Source organism: Corythoichthys intestinalis, chromosome 2, assembly GCF_030265065.1.
Source record: "Corythoichthys intestinalis isolate RoL2023-P3 chromosome 2, ASM3026506v1, whole genome shotgun sequence".
NCBI lineage: Eukaryota > Metazoa > Chordata > Actinopteri > Syngnathiformes > Syngnathidae > Corythoichthys > Corythoichthys intestinalis.
In genome coordinates this window covers 13,290,744-13,318,140 of record NC_080396.1, presented here as the reverse complement: position 1 = coordinate 13,318,140, position 27,397 = coordinate 13,290,744, and the positions used below count along the sequence as shown (strand labels likewise).

General features: G+C 39.4%; 1 protein-coding gene and 1 long non-coding RNA gene across 2 annotated transcripts; one reads left to right on the top strand and one right to left on the bottom strand.

The window, feature by feature from the left end:
- Positions 1-465: 465 nt before the first annotated feature.
- Positions 466-23,281, bottom strand: e2f1 (E2F transcription factor 1). Its single transcript, XM_057829544.1, has 7 exons — positions 22,116-23,281; positions 17,784-17,883; positions 17,433-17,652; positions 13,039-13,191; positions 9,238-9,352; positions 8,758-9,019; positions 466-6,673 (listed from the first exon to the last, which is right to left on the bottom strand). The coding sequence occupies exons 1-7, from the start codon at positions 22,365-22,367 to the stop codon at positions 6,444-6,446; spliced, it is 1,332 nt and encodes a 443-aa protein (XP_057685527.1). The 5' UTR covers positions 22,368-23,281; the 3' UTR covers positions 466-6,443.
- LOC130911896 (uncharacterized) lies at positions 9,574-11,417 on the top strand. Its single transcript, XR_009062494.1, has 3 exons — positions 9,574-9,799; positions 10,430-10,558; positions 10,675-11,417. It is a non-coding gene; the product is annotated as an uncharacterized LOC130911896 (long non-coding RNA).
- Positions 23,282-27,397: the final 4,116 nt, after the last annotated feature.

Sequence of the window (27,397 nt, the reverse complement as noted above, 5' to 3'; positions counted from 1 at the left end):
GGGTGCATGGCATCATGAATGCTTTGAAATACCAGGACATTTTAAATCAAAATCTGTTGCCCTCTGCCCGAAAGCTGAAGATGGGTCGTCACTGGGTCTTTCAGCAAGACAATGACCCTAAACATATGGCCAAATCTACACAGAAATGGTTCACCAGACACAAAATCAAGCTCCTCCCATGGCCATTTCAGTCCCCAGACCTTGTTTTGTTGGCAAAAGGGGGTTGTACAAAGTATTAACACCAGTGGTGCTAATAATTGTGACACACATTTTTTTTTCCCCACTGAATGAATGCACTTCTAGTGAAGGTTGGATTTTTCTCTTTATTTCCATTAAGGTCCCATATTATTTGATTTAATATATATATATATATATATATATATATATATATATATATATATATATAAGCTAAAAAACACATCTTTTTCAGGGGTGCCAATAATTATGGAGGGGACTGTAATTGAAATCTGGTTTAAACTCGTATTAGAACAGTTGCCTCCCCCCCACATTAACTTTAAAAACAGCTTCCATGGGATTTTGCACAATGCAAAGACTCTTGTAACCTCCAATAAATTCATTTTAAGAATGTCGTAGAGGGAAAAAATGGCAAGAAAATTGAATAGGCAGGGCTTAACTGTAATTGGTCATTTGTGCTTTCTTCCCGTCGTACGAATTTTTTTGTTCCTTAAGTATACATTTTCAAAAACAATTTCGACATATTCCAAACAAAACTTCAGAATCCCGACAGTAAAACGTGATTTGACAGCTCGAACAGTTTAAAAACATGCTTGCGAATCACGTGTGTGTACGCACTTGTTTACAATTGATAACCATCATACTTACGTAATGTCAGTGAGAAAAAGCTGCTTTTTAAAGGACAATCAAAGACACCCAAACACATCTTAAATGAGAGATGTTGATAAAATATCTATAAATTAAAGTGATGCAAGTGACGAAGGAAGTAAAAATACACATTTGAGGACATTTTTGCCATCACTAGCAGATACGCAAAATTAAATACACCAACAAACAAAATTCAGGAAATAAAATTCTTGGATCATTCCCTTCCTGGTAGCAAGACCTGAACCACTTCTCTACAATCTGAAAATATAATAAATATAAAATCAAACACTGCAATAAAAGCTAACTAATTTTCATTTCGCATGCCACTGCCCAAAGAAAAAAGCTCACAAAACGGGTTGCAAACACATTCAGGAATAGGTATTGGCGCTAAAATCGGTTCCCACTACAGGTAATCCCCAGGTTATGAACGAGTTCCGTTCCTACGCTAGTGACGTAACCCGAATTTCCGCGTAAGTCGGAATAAACCCTTTAAAATTTAAAATAACTATCCGAAAGTCAAAAAGTATTGTATTTTGTTTAATAGTGGAGGATACACCGCCCTCTGGTGGCAGCGCTGGGTCTGGCTGGACTGTCATTTAAAAATGCTTCCATACAGGAGTCGTTTCGCATCGGCTTTGGTTTGGCCCACGTGAGGCTGAAAGTTGCCCCAGCTAATATACGTTTGTGTATGCATTTGTAATAAAGTTTATAGCTACAGTTTGTGGAGTTACAAGTGAGCGATTTGTAGGGTTGGGCATCGAGCATCGACGCGAACCTGTTCTATCACTCCGATGCTCCCGGAATCGTTCGAATTTTTACATTTCGATTCCATGTTTTGATGCCCTGACCGCCGAGCCGGAAAAAAATTGCTCAAGTTCAAAGACTGATATTTATATACAAGTTAAAATTAGCTCTGTGAGAAGTTCATGTAATTTTAAAAAAAACTCATTGAGAAGACTAATATAAACCATGCAAATTTAAAAATTTTTTTTTTTTTTGACCCTGCCTCTTAAAAGTATCGGAACTGGAATCATTCAATTTCATACGATGCCCAACCCTAGCGATTTGCTATGAGAACTCCGTTGGCATTCGTAGCATTTAAGCTAGCTGACTTTAGTGAAGCAAATTAGACTAATTAACTAAATTGACAAATTGATCAGACTAGATGAACGTTTGAACACCAATCGTTTTGTGTCGAATGTTTTATTGTTAAAATGCATGTTTTAGACAGACGTCTACATATCTGTGTTACAGCTTTTCAAATTGTCAAAAGTGAAGTAAGTAAAAAGCTTCAAAAAGCACAATTGCTTTGTTTGGCGTCTGTCAACCTGAGCAACTTCATTTTTAGTGAGGACAGAACAAGTCATGTTAATAAAGTGAAGTAAATAAAATAAGATACTGGGAGGTACAATTACGTACCGTTTGTGAGACTACAACAACAACAAAAAAAGACTGGGGACAAAATGACGAGACTCCGGTGTCGTAAAGTCGAAATCGAGTAAGTACGTCGTAACCCGGGGACTACCTGTATTTGCAAGAAGACCAAAATCCCAGTAGAAAACATGTTATTGCTCTATTTTAACACAATCAATGGTGTTGTACTTAGATAAGTGTACAGTAAATGAACTGACATGTGAGTATTGATTAATGGACTTATGATAAGACGTCCCCTTGTGTTTACAACTTCAACGATTTAGAAATCAACATGAATTGACATGTTTAAGTGCACTTGAAAACATAAAAAAATAACAACCACTGAACGCTGTGAGGCTTCATTGTGACCAAACCTTCTGGGACCATTTAACCTTAGCTAAACCAGCAAGCACGCACCGTTTCCATCAAACGCATCTCAAAACTGAGGTTACCCAGGGTGAGGATAAATCAGTTGACAGCACTGCAAATATCAACTAATTATTTGATCAACACTTCTTAACACCCACTAGAGCAGTGGTTCCCAAACCGGTCCTCAAGGACCCCTGTGGGTCCTGGTTTTTGTTCCTACTGATCGAGCACAGACAGTTTAACCAATGAGGTTTCTGCTAAAACAAGCAGCACCTGACTACAACCAACTGATTACACTCGTAAAACACCAGATTGGTACAAATGTGTCTTCCTGTTTTGTTGGAAAGAAATCCAGCACCCACAGCAGCCTGATGTGGAACAGTTTGGGAACCCCTGGACTAGAGCGATAAACCGCGGCACCACCTTCCACTATCAGGGTTCTACAAAGCCCAATGTGAATCCAAACTCAGAAATCACTTACACGTGCCATCCAACGCGCTAAAACCCTAACTAAAAATTCATCTGTACACATACATAAATAATTTAAATATAGCTACACCCAAGCTAAAGCCTAGAAAAGAAGCGCTGTATAATTTTGGGGTGATTTTTTTCCCCCATTAGAATCACGTCAAAATACTCAAAACACCGCGATGGAACACTGTGCACAATGGACCTTTCATAAACTCCGCCCCCCTAAACGACCATTGATACGTCCTAGCAACCGTTGTTAAGCAAGGATTGTCTGTCAAGCTCTACGCATGCCTTTTAATGGTTACTTTAAGCCTTACAAGACCGCCAACGACCATAAAATTTTAGGAAAGAAGTCGAAAAACATCAACAAGCTGCGGACATCAAAATGGGGCATTTAAATCAGACACAAAGTACCCCAGGAGTTTATCTGGGGGCGTGCGGTTCTTTCCCTTCCCAGTGTGGACTGCCTCACTCCCAGCTAAAAGTCTCCACAACGTCAAAAGTCTAGCTAGCTGTTTTGCTAAACTTGCTTTAGTAGAGGCAAAAACATTTATAAAAATCATACATTTCCGTATTTTCCGGAGTATAAGTTCCTTTTTTCATAGTTTGGCTGGGTCTGATACTTATACTCGAGGCGCGCCCACTACTTTGAATTTGTGCAATTTTTTAAAAAGTGGTACTGAAGATGAAGACTTAAATGGATTTGGTAGTGATTTGGAGTGAAATAGAGCTTGTTTTGTTTTAGGGCTGCAGCTATCGATTATTTTAGTAGTTGATTAATTGAAGAACTAGTTAGTTCGAATAATCGGATAAGGAACATTAAATAAAAATTTTAAAAACCTGAGCTGAGCCTCAAACGGTATACAAAAATAAATGATGATTCAAGTACAACAAAAGAACAATTGGCTAACTTACATAGCGAAAGTCCGCTAGCTTAAATGTGATAAAATGCTAACTTTTTTTTTTTTTCCCCCACAATGCTCTTAACAGATGGTTCAACCACATATTCCCACAAAAAGCAGCTAAATATACACATTAACAATTACGAATGCATTAAAAAACATTAGCTCAAACAAACACTTAGCTTATGTTGGTCTAAACAGGGAGCAGCTGGACTCAGCTATGTGAAATGAGTCATGTCATATTCACTGTTGCCGCTAGAGGGCAGTGTATACAGCCAAATCAATAAAACAATACACTTTCAAAACAAACCATTACAACGGCATTTTAATTAAACGAATACTCGAGGCAGTAAAATTCAATTTTATGTTTAGTGTGATCTGAATAACTTAATATGTCAACAGATACCTATTTAGCACTTTTTTCTCCATTTTAATACTACTATAATGTATATTGTTTGCACTTCGTCTCTGATAATACCATAATTTCCGGACATTAAGCCGCTACTTTTTTTTCTCATTTTGAATCCTGCTGCTTATAGTCCAGTGCGGCTTATTTGTTAATTTATTTGTGTTAATAGGCAACACATGCCTCCTAGCATGCACTACAGCACTACAGATGTAAGTAACAATCACAATTCAGCATGCATTGCAGGACTACAGATGTTTAAGTAACAATCAAAATTTATATTCTGTGCTAATTATGTATTCATTTACTGTTCCAGTTGTTTCATTAATTGCTTATTATCGTATTTGGTAACACTTTATTTGACAGCGGCATCATAAGACTGTCATAAAACCATCATAATTATGACATGACACAATCATGGGCATTACTGAATGCTTATGACAGATGTCATTAAGTGTCAACCAGCAAATTATGTTACCAACTATTTATGTCCAGCTAGGATCTTTTACATCCATTCAAAAGTGAGATCATTTGCCGAATAAAACTGAATGATAACTATCATAAGCATTCGTTAATGCTCATGACAGTGTCATGTCATAATTATGTCTAATTGTCTAATGACAATTGTCTTATTGCGCCACTGTCAAATAAAGTGTTACCAAATACCCTAACTAGCAATTAATTAGACAACAGGAATAGTAACTGAATAAATAATTAGCACAGAACATGAATTTGGATTGTTATTTACATCTGTTGTGCTGCAATGCATGCTAGGAGGCATGTTGGACAACAACAGTGTTGATAGCAGGTGGCAAAAAAGGTTGACTGTCTCCCCCATGGTGGCCAAATGAAGCTTCATGAAGCAAAGAAGCTTTGCAGCCAATTGGTTAAAAGCTTCATGGTGGTTCATTTGGTCTTCTGACCCGTCATATGATGCCGCTGTCTAATGAAGTGTTACCGGCAAATATCTTTTGGTGTAAATATCCCATAATACAGTGACAACAGCTGCGGCTTATAGTCCAGTACGGCTTATCTATGAACAAATGCCGTTTTCGTGTCACATTTGGTGGGTGGCGGCTTATAGTTAGGTGCGCCTTATGATGCGAAAATTGCGGTAAGTAAAATAACCTCCCCAAAATGCGACTTATACTCCGGTGCAACGTATGTTTTTTTTACTCCTCATTGCGCATTTTTTGGTTGGTGCAATATGGTATGTATTACTAGGATTTTAACACTATAATGTCTAAGTTCAGCTGAGTTATTAGCAAAAATTAACTTCAGGTCTTCGTTAGCAGTTACATTGGTCTCAGTTCTGAGTGCTGTTAACATTAAAGCGAGGCTTCCTCAATTTACGTAAACACAATAACTGCCTTAAAATTTTTTTCTTCTGTATCATTTTGTGAAAATACACCCCATACTAGAGTATCCCTTACTGTACATGTGTTAAAACTGCATGCATTTGCCTCAATAGCTGTAGTTTCCCCTTTGCTACAAATTGTTTATATTTTTAATATAACCCTCCACTATGTATTGTAACTCCTTTTTTACTTCAAAATAAATACACTTCCGTATAAGTCTTATTGTCATGGTTTGTGCTGTTGGAGTCGAGAGGCTTGACGGACTAGCAACAATAAGGGAGTGAGCGGAGCTTTTTGCGAAAGGCCCATTGTCTGAAAAAGCACAACAGTTGACCCTTGGAGCTTTGAAATGTCCATTAGCGGATTAAAAATGATATTAGGACCACAATGGCAAACGAACATTTCCATATCATCTTTTAAACCGCGAGTTGTTTTTTTTTTTTTTTTTAATGGAGCAGGGTGGTGTCATCTTATTGAAGATGTATTTTGACAAAGGGATTTAAAAAAATATATAAATAACTATTCAAAACATCTTGTTATAACAAAATGCTACTTAAAAATATTACCTGCGTTGCATTTCCAGATTTCCTGTCGATTTGAACAGCTCAAAATATGAAACTTCTGAGGGTCCGGTCCATTAAACCACAAATATTTGTGCGCAATGCCATCCCCCACCCACCTCTAACTCTCCCCCAAAACCTTTGACAGGTCACCGAAGTCACAGTCGAAGAGTTCAGAGACCCCCGTGTCGTCCTCCAGGCCGAAGTGGTAGTCCGGGCTGTGAGGGGGGGATACATTGATGAAACCGTCCAATGGGAGAGGGAAACTCTCTCCGTGAAGGAAGTCCGTAGAGAAGTCGAAATCAGCCATGTCATCCAGGCCTGAGAATGGGTCTACACCCATAAGGGATTCTGCCATGTAAACAGACCACAATGAACATTCACCCATAGGCTGTCATTGACAATGATAGTGTCGATGTCATTGGAGTGAAATATGTAGAGCTGTCCCGACTAGTCGACGTCATCGATGACGTAAATGCGTCGACGGGCAAAACATACAGTCGACGGGTAATGACGGGTTAAAAAAAAAATTACATGTGGATAAAGTTTAGAATGGCGGGCGCTCGCGATATAAGCGGTTGTTACGGGCACCCCCAAGGGGGCCGCTGTTATTTCAATGTTACCGGCGTTGTTAGATTGAGCAAAGAGGAAGAAAGCGGGTGGGCGAGCGAGAGAGAGGGAGCGAGATCGGTGAGTTGGAAAAGTGCGCGGGTAGCGCTGAGTTGAGTGGCTGCGTCCCCCACGTTTGTGTTTTGGTCAATAAAAGTATCCATAAAGAGCCATCCAACGACTCTCGGTGTTTTTATGCACGCCGCCGCCTTCCTGAGGAGGAAATCTGACGAACCCGGACGAACCGACGACAACGAGCCAAGTGAATCGCCGGTTCACTCCTCACTATGGCGAGGAGTTAAAAACACTGCCAATTACCAAAAAGGGCAGAATTGGTAACACGTGAAAGCGGCATAAAGCCAAAAAAGCGGACCAGAATAGTCAGAGCCTGGAATTATTTCAAGGAAAATATGGAGGGTGCCACTCTGTGTACTCTTTGCTCAGCTGAGCTCGCATAACACGGTAGCACGTCGGCTATGAACGAACACTTGAAGAGCCGTCACCCAAGTTTAATTTTCGAAGACAACAAGAAACAACAAGCTAGCGGATTGTAAGTCCGTACAACTTTCTAACGATTTTTTAAAAATGGAAGTTGCCTTTATGTGCGTCGTATCAATGTGCATTTTTATTTAATAAAATAATTAATACATATATAATTACCGTATTTTTCGGACTATAAGTCGCGTTTTTTTTATATATTTTGGCTGGGGGTGCGACTTATACTCAGGAGCGACTTATGTATGGAATTATTAACACATTATGATATCATTTCACATGTTATTTTGGTGTTTTGCAGTGACACTGATGGTTTTGTAAAGTTGTTAGCATGTTCTTATGCTATAGTTATCTGAATAACTCTTTATAGCTATGGCCATGTTCGCGTTCTGCCTTTGGCAGTGTATGTTCAATTGTATTATTGACTTTTTTATCTTAAAATGGATGCATTTAGTTTGTGGCGCTTTCACGCCCACGTGAGGGCGCACTCGCACTTGTTTACGTGAAGAAGAGTGCTCACACGCCAGAAGAAGACGGACAGCTACGTAGCTCTGACTCTGAGTGAGTGGGCGAGTTAGCGAGAGAGAATAGACGGCTGCGAACCTACTTTCATTGTTTATGCTTTTAAATCATCTCTACAGACGCAACGCCTGCGTGTATCATCTTTTCTGTTGTTGTTGTGTTTTCCACCCGCGATCGGACACTCAGAGCCAGTTGTGTGGTTGTTTGAACGATGTGCTAATGATAGCTAACGCATGCTAACCTGTTACTTATTACTAATAGTACCTAATTATCATTTATTTACGTTGATGCGAACCTGTTTTCTATCGAGGACCAAATTGATTCAGCAAATTATACGGACGTCCAGCATTGTCTTTTGGGAGTTCGCTGTATAGCCAGGACCGAGCCGTAACGTAGGACAGTATATTCACATTTCGTTGTTCATGCTCTGTACACTGTACATTTATTTAGCATGTTGTTCTCTATTGTATTTTCATACTAAATTGCCTTTCAACATGACATGACGTCTGTTCTATGTGTTGGATTTTATCAAGTAAATTTCCCCCAAAAATTCGACTTATACTCCGGTGCAACTTGTATGTTTTTTTTCTCTTCGTTGGGCATTTTATGGCTGGATCGACTTTGAAATGACTAAACTACGACTATTAAGTATTTCTTCCAATAGAGGTAAATTATAAGGGCTACAAAAAACTCCGATTTGATGTTTATAACTGTTAATGAAAGTGAAGAGGTTAAAAGATCCAAATGAGCTTTTGATGATAAGCAAGAGAAAATGCATGGATTAAAAAGGAAAAAGTGGATGCGCATACCTGTTTCACCACCTAACAACAGCGACGCACATTCTGGCTGAGAGGCTGCAGTCACCGTGGACGACGTAGACACAGGGGAAGATAAAGCCACTTGCAAAGCCGCTGCAAAGCGCCTGTCCTTGCTTGGTGTCAAACAGCTGGGGTCGGCGCTCGTTTTTGAGGGACTACTTCCCGTCACGGGGCTGCAAACACCAGAGGTGTTATCCGGGCAGAGGAAGACATCAATGGGACCACGCGTGCTCTTCAGCGAAACCTGGTACCCCTGAGAATAAAAGATAAAACAACAGAATGTCACATTTGGGCAATGTGTATGTTTTGGATCATGGGTGTCCAAACTCTTTACTCCGATGAGCTGCTTTCAGAAAAATCTGAGAATCCAAGGGCCAGCTTGGGATCTACTTTCATTTGTTAAACATGACGATATAAAGTATGGCGTCCACTATTTGGTCACCCATTTTAGCTGGTGTTTTGAAATCTTACCTCGCTGGGGTCCGTGACTTGCATTTGGGTCTCTGGTGGAGCTCTGATCACCATGACTAACTGGTCTGGGGAGTCAAATGACGTCCTCAAGTCCTGACAGAGCACGTAGCCCAATGTGATATACAACCATTAAGGACATAAACATTCAATGGACTAATTAAATTATTTGCTTTCCAGTAGCAAAATTAGTTCTTCAGTTCCTGTTCCAGTTGTTTCATTAATTGTAGCGCTGCAACGATTAATCGATTAACTCCAGTATTCGATTTTTAAAAAATCGAATCAAATTTTGCCGTTTCGGGTATTCGTTTAATTAACCCCTTAACGCCAAATGTCGCGATTCGGCATCATACCGTTCCCGCTTTGAAAGCGGCCAAAATATCGTCTGCCTTTGTTCACTGCCGGTACATTAATGTCAAACACATGCCTAGGAACCTTTTTCAAGCATTAGTTTCAGTCGTGTCCGACCAGAGACAACACCGCTTCCTTTTCCGGACCGTGATATTAAAGATGAAAGCCACGTCGAAGTCCTGCGCACCAACTTGACTAATTCATTCAATTCAAGGTAAGTCAGCTAAAATAAAAAAATATGTACCGTCTTATTGTGTACTTGTGTTGCTAACACGATGAGATAGAGTTTCTATGATGAGTATTTTTGAAGCTCTATGACGATTTTGGTTTGTAGCGCTATCGCTACAGCCGGCATCATCGGAAAAGCACCTCCCCCCTCCCCCGCCACCCCGCAAACGTAAATGCGTTGTTTGTCGAAGGTTTGCAACACTCGCACGCGTTTTATCTATAAACTATCACTCTCGTTATCATCTGTAAACATTACAAAAGTAATGTGTTGCATAAAAAAGGGCATTTGTGGTTACTATTTTTCTGTAGAACAAATAAATGAACGCATCCTTTATATGCAACGGTGCACACGGGTGCCTCCATGTCGTTCCACTTTTAGACACGTTTTATTCAGACATTGCCACACTTGTTGTCATCTGTAGACATAATAAACATAACGTGTTGCATAAACAATGTCATTGCTATTGATTTATTTATCTTATTTCTATATAATGAAAAATGAACACAGCATGAGCTGATAACTACCAAACAGAAGCAAATGTATGTATGTTGATGGTTTTCAACACATTTTGTTTTGAAATTATAACAGTAATTTCTTTACCTTATTTTTCTGCAGAAATACAAATGAATGCAGCAGCTTTTTACGCAAAGCTAGCACACCGGGCCAAACCACCTCCTGTTGAGAGTGCTCTCAGTGAGAGTGAGGGCAGCGATGAGGAGTACAATCCTAATAAAGCAAGTGAAGGTGATTTTGTGTCAAGTTTGAGCTTGTTTGACATCTATGGATGTAACTACGTGAACACACTGAAAAGATAAAAATGTTTGGTGTTTCCTAAAGTGATTTATTATTTTCTGCACCAGGTGATGAAAGCAGCAGCAATGACTCTACAGTGGACATTAGCAGCAGTGAGGAAGATGATGATGATCCGCCTCATCCACCTCCAACCACCAGTGCTGCACCTGCAAGACCTTCAAGAGCTACATCAAGGGCAGATCGAGCCTAAAGCAATATATCCCAAAAAAAAGCCATACAAATTGGGATACAAGATTTTTGTACTGTGCGACATAAGAGGTCTGGTGCACTCATTTGACATATTCACAGGGAAAATAGATCCGGTACCAGGCCAACCAGACAAATGAGCCAGTGGTAACATTGTGCTCAAGCTTGCACAAGTCATTCATCCTGCTGTTCTTTGATAACTGGTTCTCATCTGTAGATCTGTTTGTTGCTCTTGCAAAAAAGGGCATACCTGCACTTGGGACCGTGCAGCACAATCGCCTGCGTGGGTGCTGTTTCAGTGCAGACTCATAGATGAAGAAGAAGCGAAGAGGGACATTTGAAGAGCAAGAGGCTCTTGTGGACAATGTCTGCATAAGAGCAGTCAAATGGTTTGACAATAGAGGGGTGATTGTTGCCAGCACATTTGCCAGTGCCCTGTCTGTTATGATAAAAATCATCTTTTATTTATTTATCTACATCATATGTCTTCTAGTCTGATTAAAAATGTGATGTACATCTGTGTTTAAACAAAAACAATAATTGTTTTTCAGAATTTCACAAGCAGTGAAAAAAGATGTTGCGATAAAAGTGTGTTCAGACCTGAGATGGGTATGTGCCTTTTTTGCCATTTGTTTTCCTTTATTGCCTGTTGTCGCTAATCGGCATCATACCTAAATGTATGACTATTTTATGGGCTATATTCAAATTAACACTTTCAATTTAATTTAGCATCTATTTGAAAGTAAAACCACACCCCAATTATTTTTTTTATTATTGGAAAAAAATTTAGGCATTAAGGGGTTAAAGTGGCGTTGTAATGGTTTGTTTTAAAGTGTTTGCATTTAGTTTTATTGATTTGGCCCTCTGCCCTCTAGTCTGCCTCATTTCATGTGGCTGAATCCAGCTGTTCCCTGTTAAGATCAACATAAATTTTTGTTTGTGCTAATTTTTTTTTTTTTTTTTTTTTTAAATGCATCCGTATATTTAGCCGTTTTTGTGGAATATGTGTCTGAACCATTTGTTAAGAGCACTGTAAAAAAAAAAAATAATAATGTTTGCATTTTATTGCTTTTTTTGCTCCCAAAAATACATTCTATTTTTACTTGTTTCAGAGGGACAATTTTTTTACAAGTCAATTTAGCTCCAAAGCACAAAGATGAAAATCCATTTTAAAGCTATAAAACTAGCCACTCGAGGGCAGTAGCGCATTTGGTAAGACCCGCAACCCGATTCAACGGCAACGAACGGCAACGAACGGCCGGGCCGCATGGCCGGCGACCGAATGGCGTCCAGGATGCCAGGCGGCGGACGACCGAGCAGAACAACCGGGATGCCAGGCGCTGGACGACAGAGCAGAATGACCGCGACCACCAGTGCAGCGGACGATGCCGTTGAGTTCGTGCTGCTCACCGAGCAGACCCCGCAGAGCCTCAAGAAAATCCATCTTTATGAGACAGGCGGTAATAAGGGAAAAGTTTACCCGGGTGTCGCAGCAACAACAGCGTCATCGCACAGTTAGTTATGTGTAAATAAATTGTTACTTTCCCATCAAAAGCTCTATTTGTCTTGTTGGTTATGTTATTTTGTAAAAGTAAAATATTATTTAGATGATTGGGATGTCACTAAAGCAAAAAATAGCTGTGTTTTATAAAGTCAAAGTTATGTTTGAAATGTTTGCTTTCACAAAAAGCTCAATTTCTCAGTTTTTTCATCAGAAATTGGGAAATTGCTCAAACTGAGCTATTTTCTAATGCTGATTTCTAAAGAATGGAAAGATATGAACTAACTTTTTTTCCTGCTGAAAGAGTCTAATATTTTAGTTTCGATAATGAATGCTTATGATGGATGTCATTTTGTGTCATCCGGGAAATTCTCCCTTTTGAATGGATGTAAAGATCTGAGCTGGACATAAATGGAGTTAGCGACATAGTTCATGTCATTACTGCCCATGATAGTGTCATGTCATAATTATGACGGTCTTATGATGCCGCTGTAAAACATAGTGTTACCGGTCAATATCTTTTGGTGTAAATATCGCATAATACAGTGAGGACAGTTGCGGCTTATAGTCCAGTGCAGCTTATCTATGAAGAAATGCCATTTTCGTGTCATATTTGGTGAGTGGCGGCTGATAGTCAGATGCGCCTTATAGTCTGAAAATTATGGTACATTCCAACAGGGATGTGTTGGACAATTTCATACAAACGTGATGGGCAAAAGGATATCTTTTGCTCTGTGGCTCCTCTGTGAGCAACCTCAGCTGGAGATTGCATCTGGAGATGAGCTTGTCCAGCTGCTCCTCAGCGGCAGTGAGTTGGCACACCTCCATCCGCAGCTCCTGGTGGAGGGCGACAGAGGCCCCATCGACACGGCTCCCGCTGTAAAGCAACAGCAAGTATGGGTGTATTTGGTTTGTGGCCACCTTGTTTAATTCCAACGCTATCTGAATACCTCGAGCACCACAGTTCAAAACCTAGGAGTTCTATTTGACCCAGACCTATCATTTAAAGCCCATATTAAACAAACCTGCAGAACAGCCATTTTTCAGTTGCGCATCATAACATAGCCAAAATTAGAAATATTCTGTCTACAATCGATGCAGAAAAATTAATTCACACGTTCGTTACATCTAGATTGGATTACTGTAACTCCTTACTCGCAGCTTGTCCTAAAAGTTCCCCAAAAAGTCTTCAGCTAGTACAGAACGCAGCAGCAAGACTTTTAACAGGAACAAATAGAAGAGAGCACATCACCCCTGTGCTCCAAGCCCTTCACTGGCTTTTAGTCGAGTTTAGAATTAAATTTAAAATCCTCCTTCTTACATTTAAGACCATTAATGGTTTGGGGCAATCTGATCTTACCGATGCTCTGGTTCCATACCGCCCAACAGAACACTTCGTTCTCAGAATGCAGGTCTACTGGTAGTTCCCAGGGTCTCTAAAAGTACAGTAGGGGCTAGAGCCTTTAGTTACCAAGCTCCTGTCTTATGGAATCAGCTTCCAGCTAAAAATAAAGAGGCCGACACAGTCTGTACATTTAAGATTAGAATAAAAACGTTCTTATTTGACAAAGCTTATGGTCAGGCTAGTTGAAAACAGACTGGACTCACAGTTCAGTCTATGCTGCACTACAAGCTATAATGCTGGGGGAAGTACAGCCACTGAGTCCTATCCCCTGTTTCTCACTCTACCTACCACTTGTCTTTACTTTCTCTTTTCTAATTCTAATATCTAGTTGACTAGTCTCTTCATCACTCGTCACCCGGGGGAGGGGCTATTTTTCAGCCGCAGCCGCCTGACTATCCTGACCCCTGGCTGGATGGACGTCCTCGTTGTAGGATGTAGATACAAATGGCGAGTCAAATTTTACGTCAGATGTGGAACAGTCATGTGTCGAAGCGATCGTTTGTCGAGGTACCAAGGTACTACAAGCACATACTAGTACTAAAAGCACGTACTAGTATTATGCAAGTCTTCCCAGTTGAAATATATGATGCATTGTTTTCGTCAGCGATGACGATATCATTATTTTGTCGACAATTTTTTAATGACAGTGACGAGAAAATAACACTGAAGCACTGAAACTACTTTCAATGTCATTGTACTAAAAGCGCGCGTACAAGAAGGGCGCTTACTCGTCATAAGCATTCGTTAATGCTCATGACAGTGTCATGTCATAATTATGATGGTCTTATGACAGTCTTATAGTGCCACTATCAAATAAAGTGTTAACAAATACCATAACTTGCAATAGATGAAACAACGAACAGAAGCTGAAGATATAATTAGTAGAGGAGTTCCAAAAAAATCGATTATTACATGCATCGCGATTCGACACGTGACAATTCGATTACGATTCATAAAGGTTCAAAAACGATGATTTTCACCCATAACTTTATGACAGCCTCTCGTAGCGGAACGAAATTCAAGACACGTCTGCCGCCCGGACACCGTTAACAGACGCACGCACAACGTTATGATGGATGCTCCCAGTTACGGGGAGAGAGATTTACTCCTTTTTAAAAGACTGGAAAAATAAAATTTGTGTATGAGACAGGCAGGAGCAGAAGCCAGACCCAGTGGTCGCGCTTTTGTGCGCAAGTTATTTTTTTAAGAGCGACAGGGGAAGAGAGATGGTTTGTTGCGCCTTGTCTTTCAGATGTCCAGCAGTAGTTTTAAGGCATTTCAACTGAAAAATGTCCTGAGTGTGTTGCTAAAACCTGTGCGCGTCTATAAGAGGTGAGTACACGAACCCTCTTGTACTGTTTAGCCTTTATTGTTGTTGTTGTTTTTGAGATGTTAATGGTTAGCGCCGAGTGCTAAGCTAATTAGCTAATTCGCTAACGTGAATTTCATATGCAGAACGTGTAAAACCATGATTAAGTACAGCGGTAACACTACAAACATGCAAAATAGTACAGAAATCTGTTGTTGCAAGTGCTGCCTGGGAGTCGACAGGCATGTGTGCGCATGGGCGGGCAGGGAGAGAAGAAAGTGCGCGCACTGTAATGAGTGTGTATGTGGCGGTGTTTTTTTATGTACTCGGCAATAAACGCCACAAGTTAAAAGTGATCAAGAGCAGTTGTGATTTCCACCTGTCACTCCCAAGAGTTACACAAGGGAGGTAACACTGTGAAAACAAAGTATATTAGTATTTCTAAAGACACTTTGTTTGTATCCAGAAGATGTGGAATTCATTCCACCATTGTAAATCTTATTATACTGTTGAGAGAAATAAGTGCTCCCTTTAAAATGGTTAATGTTTTTGCACTTTCTTGTAAAATGAAAGTATGTATGGACCAGAGGTTGCGCTAGACATTTTCGTTGTCTGTCATTTTGACTGACAGGGTCATAAAAATCCGGTCATAGTCTATTTTTACCCGTCACTTAAATTTTTAAAATGATAATGATGACATATTCAATAGTATTTAGTTTTCATTCATTTTTAATTAATATTGTAACGCTTGCTTGGCGGCGAAAAATTAGACACGGAAGTCGTGGTATTTTTCTCCCTTTTTACTCTGCTTACCGCCAGCAACTCCGCCCCCAAAGAAAAGGAGGCAACGATATAGACCCCAATCACCAACGTCACACAATGATCTTAATTGTGGTTGTCAGCCCAAAATCTTCAAAATATATATTAAATGCATCTTACCAGATATAAAAAGACTACTACATAGTCTGTGGTGATTGTTTGGTGCCCAGATTTCTTGTCGAATTACAGCAGTCCATCTCGCTCTCATCTTCGGGTCTCTCAGAATACGGTAGAACTTCTCCGTCTATCTTCTCTGTTACAGCAACCAACTGCCACACACGCCTTCACCATTTTGATTATTAATATTAACGAGCAGAAAAACACGCCGTAATAGGAGGCATGTACGTAGCGGTAATGTATAAACATGACGGGCTGACACACAATATGGCGGCTCCAGTCAGGGGGGCGGAGTTGTGACGTCATGTGATTGGGGTCTATACACAGGCGGCAATCTTGTCCATCAATTGGATGATGCGCTGGCACACCGGGTGCACCAATAAGAACCTCGCGTTGATGTGTCAATCACGGTGCCGCCGCCAGACCCCGGTGACGCTACAATATTCTGACAGAATAGCCAACGACGTCATGCATTAAGAGAGACAATAGCTAATTAATATGCTAACTCGCCACCCTGTGGTCTGGGGTGTGAATTGCAACCTGTCAAAATGACTGACGGACTTCAGTTTTTTCCGTCACCGTTTTAGAAAACCGGTCAACGACGGAAAATTTCCGGTTAACGCGACCCCTGGTATGGACATATTTCCATCGTTCCTGTTGAATCATAAGGATATTTTAAATAAATAATGGACATAAATTTGTTTGACTACTTTATTAATCAGCAACGTAAGATGTATCGATAATCGATATAATCGCGATTACCGTGATCATCGTTCAAAAATCGATTCGTGGGGTGCCTAAGATGGCAAACCCCTAATAATTAGCGCAGAACATAAAATTTGAGTGTTATTTACATCTTTAGCATTGCAATGCATGCTAGGAGGCATGTTGGACGACAACAATGTTGACAGCAGGTGGCAGCAGAGGTTGACTGTCTCCCCAAGGGAGCAGTGCCGGCCGAATGAAGCTTCTGGAAGCAATGAAGCTTTGCAATCAATTGGTTCAAAGCTTCAGGGTGGTTCATTTGGTCTTACGACAGTCTTATGATGCCGCTGTCAAATGAAGTGTTACGGGTTAATATTTTTTGTTGTAAATATCCCATAATACAGCGAAGACAGCTGCGGTGCGGCTTCTTCATGAACAAATGCCTTTTTCGTGTCAAATTTGTGGGTGGCGGCTTATAGTCAGGTGCTCCATACGGTGCGAAAATTATGGTACTTGTACCAAAAGTATACCGACCAGCATAGCAAAACTTCCCACGCAATGTTTTCTAGTTTCTGACTGAAATGCAACCTTGGTATGACAACGTAGCTTGATTCTCCATTGTGAAGCACTTACCTGTCAGCCCAAAGGAGACCGGGATATTGTAGTCTTTAACAGTTTGATTCTGGTTGCATTGGTATTTTTGGCCACTAATCTTATATAGTGCTCTTCTAAGTAATTTGCCTTGAAAAGGTTTTCTACTTACAGCCACTGGATGTGGTTCTTGGACTTTTTGGAAATGAGCTGGATCCCTTCCAGAACATTGGTAATGTCGTAAAGGCGTCGCTTCTGGACATCCAGGACCTGCGAGGCCCAGTTGAGGTCTACCACACCATCAGCTGACTGAGACAGGAGGTCCAGAAAGCGCTTGGTGGTAAGGTTCAATGAGGTGTCATAGCGAGACTTCTCCGTAATGGCTCGAGGAACTAGCAGGAAAACAGGAAATCATCAACACCATGTCATAACATGCATTAATTATTGTACTTATTTGGATGCTCCACTGGAAGAGAGAAACTGCATGAACAGAATTGCTAAAAAAAAATGTTTGTATAACAACCTCTAGGAGGGGCAGGAGTGGAAGGTGGCGCATATCCTGAAGATGGCCGTGTCGTGCTAACGTACTGATGGTCACTGTCCAGGTCCAACTTCCTCTTAACCTGAGGAAATGCAAAAGAGAAAAAAATAATAATGTTGCCAGGATTGGGAAACATGAAATGACAAAAGGAAGATGCTAGCATGTCTGTTTTTGCTATTTGGGAGGAAGCCAAAGGAAGACAATGAAGAAACACATCAACTAAAAAACAGGAGGACCAAGATTCTAACACACACCCTTTTGACTGTCACTTCTCTTAGTCACACCATGCTACCACGAATAAAACGAATGAACTAGTTATGTTAAAGATTAAACATTATGGGTAAAGTTTAAAGATGGAAAATTAACATGGGTATAAAAAGCTGCAATGTACACAATTGCAGGTTGGCTCTTACTGTAATAGGGAATTAAATTGTTTGTGAAATCATTTTAATGGAAGGATTTCAATCAAGTACAGCTGTTCCTTGACTAACGAGTTGTTTTCAGTTAAAAGCCATCACTTATTTTTAACGTTGAAAGGGCCATTGTTGGCAATAGATTATTTTTTTAAGTCTTTCTGCTGTGAATTGAAATGAGTTGATCCTACAGGTGCACGATAATTATCGGTCTGATAATAGCAGGTATGACATCATCCCAATAAATCAGGTAACATTATCAACAGGCCTGATAAGATATATTTTTGGCACGGTGTCGGTGGATTGGGATGTGTGCGTTTGTTACGAATCCTGTTTTGCCAGTATGCAAAGTTTTGTTATTGTTACAGTGTATCACAAAAGTGAGTACACCCTTCGCATTTCTGCAGATATTTAAGTATATCTTTTCAAGGGACAACACTGACAAAATGACAATTTGACACAATGAAAAGTAGTCTGTGAGCAGCTTATATAAGAGTTAATTTATTCTCCCCTTAAAATAACTCAAAATCTATCCATTAATATCCAAACCCCTGGCAACAAAAGTGAGTACACCGCATAGGAACTACGTACATCCCTAAATGTCCAAATTGAGTACTGCTTGTGATTTTGCCTCCAAAATGTCATGTGACTCGTTACAGGAGTGCTGTCAGCATTGCTGCAGAGATTGAAGAGGTGGGGGGTCAGCCTGGTAAAGCTCACACCATACGCCGCACTCTACATCAAATTGGTGTGCATGGCTGTCACCCCAGGAGGAAGCCTCTTCTGAAGGTGGTACATAAGAAAGCCCGCAAACAGTTTGCTGAAGACATGTCAACAAAGCACATGGATTACTGGGACCTTGTCCTATGTTCTGATGAGACGGGCGGGTTTCATTTTGTCAGTGTTGTCCCATAAAAAGATATACTTAAATACGCACAAGAAAGCCTGCCCCTCTCATCAGACCATAGGACATGGTTGCAGTAATCCAAGTGCTTTGTTGACATGTCTTCAGCAAACTGTTTGCAGGCTTTCTTGTGTACAGTCTTCAAAAGAGGCTTCCTCCTGGGGTGACAGCCATGCACACTAACTTCATGAAGAGTGTGGCGTATGGTCTGAGCACTAACAGGCTGACCCCCCACCTCTTCAATCTCTGGAGCAATGCTGACAGCACTCCTGTAACGAGTCACATGACTTTTTGGAGGAAAAATGACAAGCAGTACTCCATTTGGACATTTAGGGATGTACGTAGTTTCTATGCGGTGTACTCACTTTTGTTGCCAGCGGTTTCGATATTAATGGCTATATTTTGAGTTATTTTGAGGGGAAAATAAACAAACTATTACTGTATATAAGTTGCACACAGACTACTTTTCATTGTGTCAAAGTGTCATTTTGTCAATGTTGTCCCATGAAAAGATATACTTAAATATCTGCAGAAATGCGAGGGGTGTACTCACTTTTGTGCTACATTGTATATAGGCCGTATTTTTCCATCACTGAGTGAACCTTACTATGGCAATTAGCAAATGCTTGCATTTTACAGTGTTATGTTTACAAGTTCTTGAGAGGACTTTTGGTTATTGGTAGGCTTGCTGTCCTATAATTGCCAGGTTAAGAAAGTTGTTTCATGGACCAAGACCACAACAGTCTCCTCTCCTGTTGCAACAAATGTTTTAGAACTCGGGGATTTAAGCATTTATTCACAAGAATTTTCGCTAGAAAAGCTCCTATTACGCCAGGCGGCCGCTAGCCTCATTCGCTAACATAATAGCATGGTACTTTGTCAATATACGTAAAATAAACGATAACTGTACGCTCTCTTTGCTTTTAACCAAGAATCGAGACTGTTTTACGTCCATATCTATGAAAAATTTGGGGATTTAAGCATTTATTCACAAGAATTTTTGCCAGAAAAGCTCCTTTTACACCAGGAAGCCGCTAGCCTCATTCGCACACAATATATAATGTATAACGATAATAAAGGAATATTCTGTTCTAAAATAAGCAGTGATTGTGTATAGAATGCATTAATTATCTATTTACATATTATTTATGATTGATTCAGCAAGTTTTCCTCAAGTATTAAGTTTCTGATGTTAAATTGAGTGATTTTCTTAGCTGTTGAAAACTTGCAATAAATAAAAAAAAATAAGTTGCTATTTTGGTCAAAAACTTTAATGATATGTTAAATATTGCTATTGATCCTGAAAATATAGGTGATTATTTCTGCATTTGGTGAATTTTGTGCATCTAGTGTAAAATCTGAGAGTTTTATAGCCATTTTAAGTTGTGTTATACTTATAAAGAAAATAATTAATCGGGATTTTATGAGGGAACGACTTTGAATTTTTTTATGCCGCTGCTCATGGAGACTCATATATGGCAAAGGTAGGTGCCTGCTTTGGTTTTAGGTCGGTAACAGCTTTGGTTTTGTAAATATTTGAAGTTTTTCAAAATAGGCCCCGTACGAATCAGCCCCGTTTCCCATGTCATGTCAATAGGTTATGAAGTCTATGGTTTTAGCTCAGTGCTCATTGTTCAGGGGAACACACTGTCAATAACATTGACTGATTGACTCAAATTATATTTATTTGAAAAAATATTGGCACTTTATTTGAAGTCAGAACTGTTTTTGTATTTGTTTTGTTCATTATAAAAATGTTCATGTCATCATTAAAATCTGGTTAGGTCAAGGGTGTATGTTTGGTCTCAACACTGGTAGGGACCCTATAACAGCATAACCTGCATATACCTATACACTTTTTGCTGGGGACGAGACATTAAAGACCAAACACATTGGGTGAACGGGGGTCAGGGCGACATTTCTCACAAATATGCTGATGTGTTTCCAACGTAAAAATGAAAAAAGTTAAAATTGTTATTTTCAAGGGAGAAAATGGGGGAAATCCGCCTTACTTAAATAAAGGAAATTTACAGTTGTTGCATTTTTTTGTGTGTGTTTTTTTTTTTTTTGGGGGGGGGTTGAAACGTCTGTAAATAAAATTATTTTTAAATGAATGATGTAGAAAAATATGTTTGAATTAATGAATAAATGCACTAAATGCACAGTTTGAATTAATATTAACCGTAGAAAACATACAATACAGGAGGACAATCATCTCTAAGCTGCTCTCTACTCGAGTTTTGCAGATTAGCAAATTCACACAGTTTAATGTTATGCCAACTCTGATGCAGGTCAGACTTTCAGTAGAAAAATTAGTGGTGTTTCCCCACTACCACAACACTGACGTCTTTTTACATTTCTTACAGTGGCTGCTGCTGTGGCCGGCTGAAAAAAATTCTAATATCCCTCGTTTTCGAAAGGGGGTGGAGGCGGCGGCATGTTGACATGTATCTTTGTTGGGGTTGTGTACTGTGCGTGTTTGTGTGTTCTAGTCATCAGCCAATCAAACGTGCGTTTGAGGGGGGAAAAAAATGGACCGGCACTTTCAGCAAGTGAAAAGGTGTAAATCTAAGTCTGAACATAATGAAAATAATTCACTTAATTACGGTCTATTCTATTCTAAGACAATCTAAATTACCTACATAACTGAAGTCATGATATAATTCAAATAATGTTGCTTAAAAGTTGGTGCGGACAATTTGAGCATCCTGAAAAGTTGGATGTGTTTTGTCCTTACTGTTCCTATGCAAACCTGCGCCCTTGAGTTAGGTCAAAGGCAAATCTATGCTGAATCCACCACTAGTATTTTTGACCTACGGGTGTTTAAAAAACCCATTTAAAAATTATATATATATAAAATTGGCTATCGTATCAGCCTTGAGAAGCAGGAAGTTATTGATATCAGTTTCAAAAAATGGATATTGTGCACCTCTAGTTTTTCACAATGGATTGGACGTCAATCGCCTTGAATGTCAGCAGATGAGTTAAAGTCCTCACCGAGGGTCTTCCCAGAACCGGCTTTCTCTTGTCTTCCAAGGCCACATCAGCAGACCCCTGCGGGGTGGCAAACAGCAGGATTTCTCCCGTGCTGGACGGGGCACCATCCGGGTGGATCCCCTCATTGCTGGGGCTGGTGATGATGACTATCTGGTGGTCTTGACTCGAACCGACACCTCCAGAGTTAAGCACAGTTTCAAAGACAGTCAATAGATCCTCTGACGTGTGGCCTGTTATCAGGGTCTCTGACATGGCAGGGGTCTCGCAGTTTGCTATGTCACAAGAAGGTTCAGATCGACTCAAGTCCTCCACTTAAAAAGGCCTCTTATCTGTGGATATGAAGCCACGTTATCTTTAAGTGTTCTTGAGCAACTTGTGAACACTTTTTGGAGAAGTTCCTCATGGGTGTAGACACCCAATGGCAATCCTACTATGCATGAAACAGCAGGACAGGATGTTCTGTCATCAGTCCTTTCAATATAACAGTACAGAACACGTAGAAAGTGGGGAAGCCAGAGGTGATGTTGAAGCACAAAGAAGCCGAGGCAGTAAAAAAAGCAGATGGACAGCGAGCTAGCATGCTAAACCTTTTGTTTTCACCTGCGGTTGTCAGCATGAGACCAGGCCCCGTCAACAAGCATGCTAACGAGGAGCTAGCCGCGCGTGGGGACGAGGCGAAAAGTGCACAAACACGAGGACAAAGTCGCTGTTTACGCTAAGGGAGCCACAGGACTACACCGTACACGGCGGCGGACCGAATGAGATGACGCGTAAAACTTTGCAACACTTTTCCAGGAGTGGTCGAGAGGGCAGTGCGGCGCTAAGATAAGTCTTCTTTGCCAAAAAAAAGCACCCGTTAGACTAGGCGGATTTGAAGCGAGTTCACGTCGAGTGGGTCATGAAAAATGACGTCCGAGATAAGAACATACAGCAAGTCATATTAGCAAGCTAGCGGTGTTATTAGCCCCAACCCCCCTCGGTTTGTTGGGGCATGCGGGAAGCTGAGCGACTGAAGTACAGATGAAAAAATAAAATAAAAATAAAGCGTCCCAAAGTTTAGCGAGCGATGAAATGAATATAAATTATTCCACGGGAAATTGGCAGCGGGTGCGGTCCATTTCGAAAAGCGTCAAGGCTGCCCGGTTGTCCTCTGTGAATTGTTGTTATTGTCCCAGCTGATCTGGATCCAAACAAGGATGGGGCACTTTTCGCGCGAAATCTTTTTTGCCGCGAAACTGACACGTGTCGTAGAATGGGGCTTCTCATTGGTCGGACGGATGAGTCTTCAACGAGATTAGTCAAGCACTCTCTGATTGGTGGATTATATTGTCAGTCATTTTTATCACTCTCAGAGTTCTCGATTCAAAACATTTTTTTATGTCACGCAGTGGATATATTTGGCAGTTTTTAATCGGCAAAATGCGTGTTTGATTAAAATTATATTTGTGAAAATATGTTATTTTTGCAGTCACACTCAGTGTGGGGATAGTTTCGGTTTAACGTTCAAAATCTGAAGTATGCATTTCTGTTACCACTGTGTTTCAGGTATGACTTCAATATTAATTAACGTCAGGGGTGAAAGTGGTTAGAATTTCGACGTGAAGGTCGCCACGGAGCCAGAAATTTTATTTATTCATTGAGTTATTTCTATTTTTATTGTTGGTGGTGGTGGTGGTGGTGGTGGGGGGTGGAATGCAAATAAAACTGTTTTGGTCAGTTATTTCTATAACACATACAAAAACTGATTTTCATTCAAAATTGTATTTTTTTCAATGATTTGCAAAATAAAAGTTAACAAAAACGGCTATCAATCTCCTAATTTTTATTTTCCCTCATTTCCTCAAATACTAAATGCCAAATCTCAATTTTAAATACTTAACAACATAGGATGTCTACTAAACTTGAAGATAATGTAAACATATACTTTTTGTTGTTTTTTAATAATGAAGATATAAGTAACATACATTCAAAAAAATAAGTACAAATGACTTATATTATGCAGAGTGAAATGGAATATATTTTGAAGATCGCGCAAATATATACTTTTTAAATCATAAGGAAATGAATAAGTAGCCTAACATAAATTAACAAATATAAGTCCAAAGTAAACATTGACAGCTAAGATGTTCTGAACCTCCCCACCAGAGCAAATAAAACTAAACATGATAAATAAGCCTCCTTAACTCTTTCCTTGCTCTTAAAGATTTGATCCATTTTCTGTTGCATTGCCCTTTTTTTCCCTCTGGTGATTACATGTCAGTATGTCAGCCAATTGAATGGATAAATGAGTCCAGGCATTTTGCTTTGCTGCGTACATTCGCACATTGACGTGACCCGTCATCGTCAGACTCAGATAACTGCAGCAGCTGGGGAAAACTCCATGCCGTCCGTGGAATAGAATAAATGATAAATATCGGTGGAAACAGATTACCCTACACAAGCACTTTATTATGATTGTTGTTAATGCTTGTGTATGTTAATCTGATGTTGGTAGATTGTTTTCTTCTTGGAGATGAAATGCATGTGTGGTAGCTGTGTATTTTATTTTATTTTTTTACATAGCGTTTTGACAGTTGCCGTCATATTTTCGGAATCAAAGCACCGTATACCGGAACTGCGTTCCTGACCGTTCCCGCCCGCTTTCACCACTGATTATAGTTATATATTATTAACCCTTTATAAGGCAAGTGACTTTTTTGGGTAATAACAATAATAATGATAATAATACACAACCTAACGCCATATTGACATGGCGTCCACATATGTGGACATCACATTTTGTGACATGTAAGCCACAATTAATGAATCAACTTAGATTCACACCATATGTTAAATCCTTCTGGAATGAATTTGTTGGAGATATAATTTGGTCTAGGGCAAGCATGTCCAAAGTCCGGTACGGGCGCCAAATGCGGCCCTTGGTCAAATTTCATCCGGCCCCCAGCCTCTGTCATAAAATCAATAACGTCTAGCCCGCACACAGACTTAATAAATTGATCAGCAGTACTGGAATACCAGCATATGAAGTAGCTTACACACTAAATGCTGCTCCTCATTTACCCACTAAAGGCAGCAGCACTCTAAGGAGCATTACCCCGTGTGACCCTTTACTCCCAATTTTCTAAAATAGCGACAATCAACAAAAAAAAAGAAAGTTGACTGTGACGGCCGACGCTTCAAGGATAGGTGGAAATTGGACTATTTCTTCACTAAAATGAGCAACAACTGTGTCTGCCTCATTTGCAAAGAGACAGTCGCTGTTTTTAAAGAGTTCAATGTGAAGCGATATTACCAAACAAGACACCCTGACATGTACGACAAGATTACAGGGAAGATACATAGCGAGAAATTGAAGCGACTTGAAGCTAGTTTAATTTTTATTGCAGCAGTATTTTGCAAGAGCCCGAGAGTCGACAGAACGCCACAAAGGCTAGTTGCAGGATTGCTGAAATTATTATTTTTTAAAAATTAAGCAAATGTGACACACGGAATGGCTTGCTAAAATTTGCTTAAATATATTGTTCTACGTAATGGACGTCAGCCAAGGTCGGCCCCCCACATTTTTACCACACCAAATCTGGCCCCCTTTCCTAAAAGTTTGGACACCCCTGGTCTAGGGTATGGACTATCCCCAACATGTTCTTGTTGACTAATAAGGTCAAAGAAGTCTCTTTCAAAATTATTCACAAATCACAACATTAAGAAATTCAAGAGGGACATTGACACAAACTGTTCGTTCTGTGGAGATCATCCAGAGACAGTTCAGCTCCTTATTTGGACCTGTTCTTTTTCCAATAAATTTTGGAAAGATTTTTGCAAGTTCATTGACAGGAACATAAAACGTGGACTTCAAGCTAAAATGGGAAAATGTCATTTTTTGTTTCTATAAAAAATACAGGAATGAAGATGTTTTTATTATTAATCTACTCATTTTGTTGTCAAAATTCTACCTCCACAAATGTAAGTTTAGCAAGCTGTTACCATATTTTTCTCACTTTCACAATGAAACGGTATGGTACATAAATCTGTTAAAAAAGTCAAAGAATAGGAAAGCGGAAAAAATAATTTATATTTGTGAAAAGCTTCAACTTTTTTGTGAATATTTGCTTACAGTATTATTCATTGTTTTTTGTCTCTCTCTCTGGTGTGCAATGTTTGAAATGTTTATACCCCCTGGCATATTTGTGTTTGTGTTCTTTTGTTTTTTGGTTTGTATTGTTGATTATTTTCTGTCTGTTTTTGTGTTTGTATTGTTGTTTGTTCTGTCATGTTATTGTTGTTAACAAAAATTAAATGAATAAATAAAAATAAATAAAAAAGCCACAATTAATATTACAATTTGGTACCCAAGTGACCCAATATGTGACGTCCACATATGTGGAAGGCAATTAAATTACAGTTATTAGTATTATTTTTATACTAGGGCTGTCAAATGATTAAAATTTTTAATCGAGTTACAGCTTAAAAATTAATTAATCGTAATCAATCGCAATTTAAACCATCTTTAAAATATGGCATATTTTTCTGTAAATTGTTGTTGGAATGGAAAGATAAGACAAGACTGATATATACATTCAACATACTGTACATAAGTACTGTATTTGTTTATTATAACAATAAATCAACAAGATGGCATTAACATTAACATTCTGTTGAAGCGATCCATGCATAGAAAGACTTGTAGTTCTTAAAAGATAAATGTTAGTACAAGTTATAGAAATTTTATATTATGTTAATGTGTTCGTTTTAATAAAATTTGTAAAATTTTCAGTCAAAAAATAAACTAGTTGCTCGCCATTGTTGATGTCCGTAATTACACAATTCTCATGGTGCTGAACCCATAAAATCAGTCGCACCCAAGCGCCAGCAGAGGGCGACAAAACTCCAAAAAACACAAGTAACAATTGCACATGACTCTGAGCTGTCATTTAAATCTGTTTGAGCGAGGCATGTGCTTTAATTGCGTCAAATATTTTAACGTGATTAATTTAAAAAAAATAATTACCGACCGTCAACGCGAAAATTTTGACAGCCCTATTTTATACATTGTAATGAATAAATAGATTAAACATGTTAATAAAAAAATAATGAAATCAAAATGAATTAAAACAGGAATACATTCTGGTTATAGCCCGCAATAACACTCTATAGTTCATTTATTTTATTTTATTTTATTATTATTTTTTTTAAATTGGATAGTATTTTGCTTCATTGCCTGCCAATGACTAGCGGTAAATAGAAACAATTCATTTAAAATGGGTTGACTGGCTTCGAATGTTCGT

What these genes read in the sequence shown, in the direction of transcription:
- e2f1 (XM_057829544.1), bottom strand. Translation starts at nt 22,367, where the DNA reads ATGTCAGAGACCCTGATAACAGGCCACACGTCAGAGGATCTATTGACT. An exon ending in CACTCCTGCCCCTCCTAGAG is followed by an intron (nt 17,653 to 17,783) that starts GTTGTTATACAA and finishes TTTTCCTGCTAG; the next exon opens with TTCCTCGAGCCATTACGGAG. An exon ending in AAGTCACGGACCCCAGCGAG is followed by an intron (nt 9,020 to 9,237) that starts GTAAGATTTCAA and finishes TTTTATTCTCAG; the next exon opens with GGGTACCAGGTTTCGCTGAA.